Genomic DNA, 9,736 nt, shown 5'->3' on the forward strand with positions numbered 1-9,736 from the left:
TGAATATCCACATAGGGATGCTCATTGCTCAGTCACAAGTGAGCCAATGGTTGTCTTGGGCTTTCTACATCTGTAATTAAACACCATGACCCGAAGCAACTTACAACCTGTAGTCCTTCATCTAGGGAAGTTAGGGCAAGAGGCCTGGAGGCAGGAACTAATGTAGAGGTCATGGAGGGATGCTGCTTCCTGGCTTGCTCCCTCACCACTGTCTTAGCTTGCCTTTCCATACAGCTTTGGACTACCTGCATAATGGTGGCACTGTACACAGTGAGCTGGGTCCTCCCACATCAGTCATCCACCAAGAAAATTCCCCAAAGACAGGCCCACAGACTGAGTCTGTAGTTGTATTTTCTTGATTAAGATCTCCCTTTTCCAGATAATCCTAGCTTGAATCAAGTTGATATAAAAACTAGCCTTCACAGTGGCCAGACTCGAGAGGCAAAGGTGCCTGGCTTGTACAACTGCCTTGAAATGTCCCCAGAGCTTTGGTTAAAATTTCCTTATTTTGTGTCATATGCTCCCCCATTTCAAGTCCTGATTTTTTCTAGTTGCTTCTGTGTGTGTGTGGTGTTCCAGTACACATGCATTTGTGCGAGCATGAGTTATTTTTAGTTCTCAGTTTCCCTTTATAAAGCTGCCTTTGGTTGAGTTGGGTGAATGGAACCTATATTAGGACACATGAAAGAGCTTGAGTGTAGGCTTCTTTTTTTTTTTTTTAAAGATTTATTTTGTTTTATTTATGTGTATGAGTACACTGTAGCTGTACAGATGGCCGTGAGCCATCATGTGTGTGGCTGCTGGGAATTGAACTCCAGCCCTGCTCTCTCTGGCGTAATTCACTGTAGCTGTCTTCAGATACACCAGAAGAGGGTGTCAGATCTCATCATGGGTGGTTGTGAGCCACCATGTGGTTGCTGGGATCCGAACTCAGGACCATTGGAAGAGCAGTCAGTGCTCTTACCCGTTGAGCCATCTCGCCAGCCCGAGTGTAGGCTTCTTAAAAGCAAGTGTGAGTGTACTAGTTTAGCAGGGCTAGATCCTTAAGAGGCTCAGCCTGGCTCTGCAGGCTTCCTAGAGTGCCCAGGTTTACTTGAATCCTCTGTCTCTTGCCCACAGATAGAACATCTTTTGAAAGCTTCTAGCCACCTGTAGGCATTTTTGATTTTGACAAATGAAAATTAGTGTAGTTACTGCCACCCTCTCCTCCTTCCTTGCTTCTGCCTTTGAAGTAGCTGCCCTCAGACATCTGATAAAGCCCAAGGTCATCCAATTGAGGACCCTGGAAGGTCATCCTGCACCAGTCAGGACAACATGTCCAAGTTAAGTGCATCTGGTGTTACCCAGAAGTATCAGCAGCAGAGTGTGAGGAGATCCAGGGGCCAGGTCCTGAGGCCCAGCATTGGTTTCGAGATGAGAAAACTAGGCCCATGCTGCTCAGCAACTTCCAGGAAAAGTCCATGGTCCATAGCATCAAGGAACTGGAAGAGTTCTTATTGTGAGCAACTCTTAGTGTGCTGGAATGTTTCCCCAGCATTGAAAGAGCAGCACAGCTGGCCATCAGAGCCCCCAAGCATGCTGCCAAACTGAGCAACAAGGGAAAACAGGTGGGTGTCTCACATGCCCATTTGTTTGTGCTTAAGTAAAACCATAACAACTGATCCAAAAAATCTGGTCACTGACTATTCTTTGATACAGTTTCACAGTCTTAAAGGCCCAAGAGTTGTTAGTCTACCTGAAGCTCTTTCAAAAGGAGCAGAAACCCCTCTGGGGCCAGATGCTCGTGGATTGAATGGTAAGGAAACATCCAAGATGGCTGCCATCCATGCTCTTCCCATGTCTTACGGTGACAATGGCACCGAAGTCTCCACTTATACTAGAGTGAACCTAGTTGCCACCATTTGGGGCCTTTTTGAAGACTTCAGACAAATGGCCGTGCTTGTATGTTACCTTGAAATCACGGTTGGGTTTCTTACACATCCATCCCTCTGCTTCCTTTGCAGATGCCACGACTGTGGGGCCATTCTGGAGGAATACGATGAGGAGACCCTCGGGCTAGCCATCGTGGTCCTCTCCACATTCATTCACCTAAGCCCAGACTTGGCGGCACCGCTGTTGCTTGATATCATGCAGTCTGTGGGAAGGTGAGTGTTAGGTTCTATCTTATCTGCCGCAGAGGAGCCTTTCTTAAAATAGAAAACATCCATTTGAAGGGGAAGCATCCGGTCACCTTGCAGATGCCTAGAACCTGGGGGGATCAACTCAGATTGGTTTTTAAATAATTGGATGGAAACATCTTTTGACCTCATTTCTCAGCTGTACCAGGTCATGAGTCAAGGTCAGAGTGGAGCCCGAGGAGGCTGCAGCAAGGGAGTTTGACTGTAGCTCCCTGTTGCTGTATGTGTTTGGACGGTCTGCCCATGGTAGACTTTGTGTATTAGCCATGGTATCGATTACTGTTCTCTCTCTTAACCTGTTCTGTAGTGATTTGACACCCTCTTTTGTAATCTCAAGAGAGCCTCACTGGGGCGTTATTGTGTGTCACACAGCATCTTCTCAGTTCTGGCTTCCCGTTTTGGGAACAGGCCCTTCAGTCTGAGTGGTAGTGTGAAGGGAATTCCCTTTGTGTGTAGACATCAGGAGAGGAATGTGGTTCATGTTCATGACTAGAACATATTCCAGTTCAGTAATAACTATGCGGCTCATAGACACTGAGCTACATTCATCGTGGACTTGCTAACTTTCCCATCTCTGCCAGCGCAGTGTTAGGTGCCTTGAACCCATCAGCATTAAGAAAGAGCTAGCTCCTGAGGCTGGAGGGATGGCTCAGCAGTAAAGAGCACTGGTTGCTCTTCCAGAGGACCCAGGTCCAATTCCCAACACCCACATGGTGCCTCACAACTGTCTGTAACTCCAGTCCTAGGGGACCCGACGCTCTTCTCTGGCCTCTTAGGGTGCCATACACACCATGAACAGACAGATATGCAGACAAAGCACCCATCCATATAAAATTAAATTAAATATTAAAAGTAAAGCAGAAGACCTAGATCCTATGCTTAGGTGATATGTGGAGTTCGTTTCCTTTTGTTTTTGTTTTTGAGGCAGGGTCTTGCTATGTAGCCCAGGTTGACCTTAGACTTGCTGTGAAGCCACATTGGGTTTGGACCCCATGACCCTCTGGCCTTAGTCTTCGAGTTGCTGGGATTACAGGTATCTACCACCACACTTAGCTGAGACTTGGCTGCTCAAAGAGACAGTGTTGTGTGAAATCATTGGATGGCCACATAAGACAGGCATGGCCAAGTGCTCAGACAAGCTCAGAGTGGAAATGCTTCTATCGTTTGGAGGACGTACATTTGCAGATGCTTAGAATTTGAGAGAGGGAAAAGCAACCTTTTGGTTTGTGGGGTTTTTTTTTCCTTTTGTTTGGTTTGGGTATAGGGTTTCACTACGTAGCTCAGGCTGGCCTCTAACTAGGGCTTCATTCTGTACCCTAGGCTGCCTCAATCAACAATCTTCCTGTCTCCGAAGTGCCAGGACTATGGGCATGTGGGACCATACTTACTGGGAATAAGCTTTGATGGAGCTAGACTTAGCTTAGAACAGGGTCCGCAGAGATGGCTCAGCAGGGAAGATCTGTCTAAGTGCGTATACCTGAGTTCACATTCCCAGCACCCATAAGCCAGGCCTGCACAGTTGAGTACCTGTACACCCAGTGCTGCAGGGGACCGAGACAGAGGATGACCAGGGTTTCCTGGCTGCCAGCCGAGCTCCAGGTTCAGCCAGGGACCCCGTCTTCAGGGAAGAAGTCAGAGAGTGGTAGAACAGGATACCAACATCCTCCTCTGGCCTCTGTGTGCACCAGCTGCACATATGTGCAGTACACATATACATCATGTATCCTCACATGTGTATACAGAGTAATAGTAGCAGCAGTAGTAATTCTGATATCAAGTTAAACAAGAGAACACTAAGAACTTGATCCCAAAAGTATACAGTCTTGTTATTTGCTCTCCACTCCAATTCATGTGAATAGTATGATGTGGTATGTGTGTGGTGCAGGTGAGCATGGTATGTGTGGGTATGATATGTTTGTGGTGCGTTTAAGAATGTGGACACTCCTATTTGCATATGCAGAAGCCAGAGGACTTCAGATGTCTTCCTCACCACTTTCCTTCTTATTCTCTGAGACAGGGCCTCTCCTTGAACTAGAAGCTTGCTATTTGTGCTAGGCTGTCTGGCAGTGAGCTCTCAGACCCTGACTATCTCCACTTCCCCGTGGTAGGGTTGCAGGCATACAAAACATACCCAACATTTTTTCACGAGTACTAGGGATTTGAACTCGGGTTCTCTTGTTTGCACAAGGGCTCTTGCCCACCTTGCTGCACCATCTCCCTAGTCCATCCTTCCTCATTATTTTTCGAGTACCTTTAGAGTTACATAGTCAGAGACAGCATAAAGGGAAGTGTAGCAAAAGTTTCAAAGCCATTGTGAGAGGTAACTGATGGATATAGCCCTGGAATAGAGAAGGAAAAGATTGCTTCATCCAAGCCACTGACTTTTTAAACTCAATCTTGCTAATTATAGAACACATGTGTCCTCTATCTTGTGGAATTGAAGGTTTTTATTAAGCACGACCACCATTCCTACCGTCAGGACTCTGTAGGTTTAGAACAGGTAGTTGTGGTTCTGCTCTGTCACCATCTTGGAATGGCTTATTTAAGCCACAGAGAACAGAGAGAGAAGATTGTGTTGTTTAACAAAAGAGTATATAACCCATGTCCCACTTACTACTAAGTGTTAGGATGGAAACGTGTGAGCCTTGATGAAAACCATATACAACAGCAGCACACACATTCACATACTCCCATCCACACACACTTCAATAGCTGCATTCTTACACGCCACTTACTTGCTCTGTGGTGTAGTGTAGACTAGCAAGAGACTGGAAAACATTTAATACAAATTGTGTAACTCTTGGTAGCCTAAGCTGGACCATCAAGCTGCCGAAGAGACAGATTCCACTATCTGGTTGGATGTTCCCTCATGTGTCCCAGTTGCATGGTGAAGAACATGTGATGAGACATGGCCGGGGTTGACCACACAGACCCTCCTCAGATGTTCTAGGAGTCTGTAAGCTCAGCCCTTTCATTTCTCTCAAATGGTTCCAATCTTGAGTATTGCCGTCTGCTTAGATCCCATTCAAGCTTTGCCCCCCTGGGTTTCAGGTGAATCCTTTAAGTTCACGAGTTCCACACCCTTGGTTACTATTTAGTTGGGTTGCCAATGCTTATCTCTCCATCATCATCTTTAGCATTGGGGCCTATAGCCAAAGCAGCTGGGAAGGGCCTTGCTGATGGTGGTTGCTGGAGGCACTGTCCCTCTCCAGAACTCTTGGTCCCTTCAGCTGTCCCATAAAAATAGAAAGTCACCTGGTCTCTTCAGTTTCATACGATTTCTTACAGATTATAGTATGTTTTTCTGAATCCATCAATTTGGTCCATTCTCTGTGAGGAGAGAACCTACATCCACACCATACGTTCTGAAACGAGGTCCATGTCGGTTATTTAATTCCTGGTTCTCATCTCCAAACGGCAGTTTTCCCTGCTTGTCACTTCAACTCAGCAGCAAGCGGAGGATGCCCCTGCTGTCTGTTTTATTGTGGTGGAGCGCTTTATAATTTGCAATTCACTCACAGTTGGGTTTTCAAAGAGAAATACATTGAGTCCATTCAGGGATCACTGGCTCACAGGGTCTGGTGTCTGTCTAGCCGGGTTACAACCACCATTTCTTTTTATGTTGGGTGGGTGAGAGTAAACTTTTTTACCTGTATGCATTTACATGGGGATCTGCAGTTGATACAGAAGACAGGTTTGGGAGACTGGCATTAAGTTTAACCCTGCACATGACTACTGAGGTACACAGGGCTATCTGTCCTCTCACCACCAAACCCGAGATCCTAGCTCAACGCTAATGCACTGCACTTCGCCACGGAAGGCTAAGATACCTGTGTGACTCTTCCCTTTATTTTCTAGGCTCGCATCCAGCACGACCTTTTCTAATCAAGCAGAAAGGTAAGAACCTCAAGTGGGTGCGGCTCATCTCTCTTTTCGTCCTGTGCCTGTCCTCATGGTCTGACACTAGTCACTGGCGCGTACTCTCTAAGATGAGGCCTGCTATTCCCATAGCTCCTAAGAGTTTCTGACCTGGGTTTGCGTATTTCCTCACTCACTCAGTTACTCAACAAGCATTCTAAAGCCCGACTTGTACCAGTTTAGTGAGGTTTTTGTTGTTGGTCATGCTGTGAGTCCAACTAAGAGCCTCAGGGATTCTAGGAAAATGCCCTCTTGCCAAGCTGCACCCCAGCCCTGCTTGGGTCCTCGTTAAAGGCAACAGCTGGCGTGATTCCTTGCCTTATTTGGCTTTTAGTCTTACAAAGAAGGCAAACATGAATGAATAGTCCCAAAAGTGTGTGGTAACCATGTTAACTACTGTGAAGGAAATAGACTCACATAACGTTAATTCATTACACATTTATTTATTTGAGCGTGTGCATGTGTGCACAGTGAGTGTGGAGGTCAGAAAAATCAATCCTGAGTGTCTTCCTCAGCACCCTCCACCTTACTTTTTGAGACAAGGTCTCTTATAGAACCAGGCACTCACCAGTGAGCCCAGGGGACCCTCTGTGTCCTCCCTATCTTGCGCTAAGATTATAGACCCATAAATGAGTATGTACAGAGTGAGTGCCAGGTGCTAGAGAGGGCAGTCAGATGTCAAATCCTGGTTTTGTGGAAATTACATTCAAGTCAACGAGACAGAAAATAAGCAAGTTGGCCAATAAGAAATTGCCCGTGTAATTTAGTATCATTTAATTCGATGTGTTCTGAGTATTGACTAATTCCAGGTGATAGAGAAGGCTCAGGACTGGTATTTTACACACAATGGCTAAGGCTAGCCTCCTGGAGAAAGTGCTAGTTAAACAAAAATCGAAGTGAGAGAGTGATCTATGCAGCAGGTTATGGAGAGAAGGCCCCAGGCAGAGGGCACAGCCGGGACAAGGGCTCCAAGTCAGGAAAGAGGATGGTGAGCCTGGAGACAGGCCAATGTGGCTTCAGTGAACACAGAGAAGATGGCAGCAAGTAAAGCGAACAAGATAGACTCAGCCAGACCACAGAGGTCATTCAAGGTTAGATTTACTGAGGTCACAGAGCACTAGGTGAGGGTTAACACGCTTTGCCTTAAAACACGACCCCCATCCTGTCAGGGCCCATGTATAATACATTCTGGTTGACAGACACCATGGTAGTACTGTAGGTGTGGCTTTTCTTTTGTATAATTTACACACAACCCTAAATGTACATTTACTGAATTTGACAAATAGTTGCACACCTGGGCCCTGTCAAGACAGAACTTAACCATGACCTCCAGAAGGAGCCCATCTTTCATCGGGCCGGTTGTCCTCCTCCAACCATGGAAGCAAATGCTCTTTTCTTCTGTGATAGATTAGTTTTGCCTGCTGTAGAGCAATGCTCTTTTCTTCAGTGGTAGATTAGTTTTGCCTGCTGTAGAACTTTGCATGAATGGAATTGCATTGTTGTTTTGTGTTTGGCTTCTTCAGGCAACAGTGCTTGGAGATTTATCCATGCCATTGCTGGTACCTTGGTGTGTTTCTTTGTCAAAACTGAGCATGCCTCACGTGGTTAATTCAGGTTTCTACTAAAGGTTCTCAGGGTTATTTCTAGTTCAGTGCGGTTTCTTCTAATTCAGTATGATTTCTTTGCTGCTATGAACATTCTTAGACAAGGCTCTTTGTAAATAGATGCTTTATTTCTCTTGGAAATGGAGTCGTTGGGCCACAAAAATATGTGTGTGCTTGATTTATTTTTTTAAAAAAAATAAGAAATCAGAACTTCTCTCACATAAATATGGCTGTATAAAGGTATTTGTGCTAGGGCCTAGCTCAGCACTTAAGAGTGCTTGCTGTTCTTGACCAAACTTTGGGTCCCAGCACCCATGGCGGCTCATAACTGCTTGTAACTCCAGTTCGAAAGGACCCAGTGTTCTTTTCTGACCTCCGAGGGCATCTGGGCATGGTGTGTATACTCACACATAGACACATAAGTAAAAATGAAGAAAATATTAAATAAAGGTTATGCTATTCATCCTGTGTGGGATACTATTTTATAGTTTCACTATCAGTGAGGCTTGAGGCTGCCCCACGTCCTTGCCAGATTTCGTACTGCCAGTTGTTTGTATTTTCAACTGTAGCAGATGGAGTGGCTATGTGGTGGCTATCTCTTTGTAGTCTTTTTTGTTTTGTTTTTTTGTTTTTTGTTTTTTTCGAGACAGGGTTTCTCTGTATAGCCCTGGCTGTCCTGGAACTCACTCTGTAGACCAAGCTGGCCTCAAACTCAGAAATCCGCCTGCCTCTGCCTCCCAAGTGGTGGGATTAAAGGCGTGTGCCACCACTGCCCAGCCTCTTTGTAGTCTTAATTTGCATCTTCCTGATGGCATTTTTTTTCAAGTGTCCATCCACTATTTATTTTATATCCTCGCCTGACGTGTTCATTTAGCTAATCTTTTCCATATTTTAAATTGGAATGTTTTCTTTTTACACCGGAGTTGTCAGACTTCTTTGGATAAATATTTTTAAGAACATCTTTAGCTAGGCCTGGCTCATTCATTTTCCCGATGCTATAATTTGTTGACAAGGTTTTCACTTAGATGAACTCTAACTTATCCATACTTTAAAGTATGTGTAATTATGGATTTTTATTGTTTAGCTGAGAAAACCTGGTCTGCTTCTAAGTCATGTGTGTTCTCTATTGTTTTTTTCTGGTGTGTTCTCTATTGCTTTCTTTCTTCCAGATGTTTTATAACTTTAGCATTTAGATTTATCACTTACATAATCGATCAAAATTACCATTTATATAATGTTGGGCAAGGGTAGGGCCATTCTGTGTGTTCACATCACATACCCAGCTATGTCAGCATCCTCCTGTGCTGAAGACCCCTTCCCTCGTGGGCCCACTATGATAGGTGCTGAACTCCGAGTCCCCTATGGTAATGTGCATCCACCTGGTTCCTTTGGGCTGTGCACCGATCCTTCCTCTAGAGTGGCGCTTCTCAGCCTTCCTAATGCTATTCCTCATGGGTGATGAATCCCCGACCATAAATTTATTTTGTTGCTACCTTCTAACTCTAATTTTGCTAATGACCTGCAGGTTGAGAATCACTGATCTGGTGCCATATGCTCTGGATTACAGTGGTGAGGCTTGGCATCAGGTAGCCTGAGTATTCTTCCTTAGTTTGTTCCTTCTTTCCTTACCTTCCTTCCTTCCTCCCTTCCTCCCTTCCTTCCTTCCTTTCTTCCTTCCTTCCTTCTTCCCTCCCTCCCTCCCTCCCTCCCTTCCTTCCTTCCTCCCTTCCTTCCTTTTTCTACAAATTTGTTTAGCTATATAAATTCTTTAAATTTCCAAATTAGTTTCTCTTTTTTATTCTCTCTTTGCTTTTCAGGACAGTGTCTTGCTTTGAGCCCTGGCTGGCCTCAACCTTGTGGTGATTCTCCTTTCTCTGTCTTCTCACTGTTGATATAACAGGCATCAGCGCTACATTCTACCTAAGCTTCTCCTTGTTTAGACAAAATGGTTACTGAAGTTGACAGTGTACATTAATTTGGGAATAACCGATAGAATAATAGAACAATGCTGGATTATATATATATATATATATATAT

The 9,736-nt window shown here is 44.9% G+C and overlaps 1 protein-coding gene across 9 annotated transcripts in view; it reads left to right on the forward strand.

Annotated features, from left to right (window-relative positions):
* Unc79 (unc-79 homolog, NALCN channel complex subunit) overlaps positions 1–9,736 on the forward strand; it is a 236,757-nt gene that overhangs the window by 180,551 nt on the left and 46,470 nt on the right. For all 9 annotated transcript variants that reach the window (XM_031357583.1, XM_031357577.1, XM_031357580.1 and 6 more), the window contains 2 exons: positions 2,004–2,144; positions 6,036–6,074. In XM_031357583.1, the coding sequence (XP_031213443.1) occupies positions 2,004–2,144; positions 6,036–6,074 (180 nt within the window). The remainder of the gene's footprint in view (positions 1–2,003; positions 2,145–6,035; positions 6,075–9,736) is intronic.

The sequence above is a fragment of the Mastomys coucha genome, unplaced genomic scaffold (assembly GCF_008632895.1).
Source record: "Mastomys coucha isolate ucsf_1 unplaced genomic scaffold, UCSF_Mcou_1 pScaffold6, whole genome shotgun sequence".
NCBI lineage: Eukaryota > Metazoa > Chordata > Mammalia > Rodentia > Muridae > Mastomys > Mastomys coucha.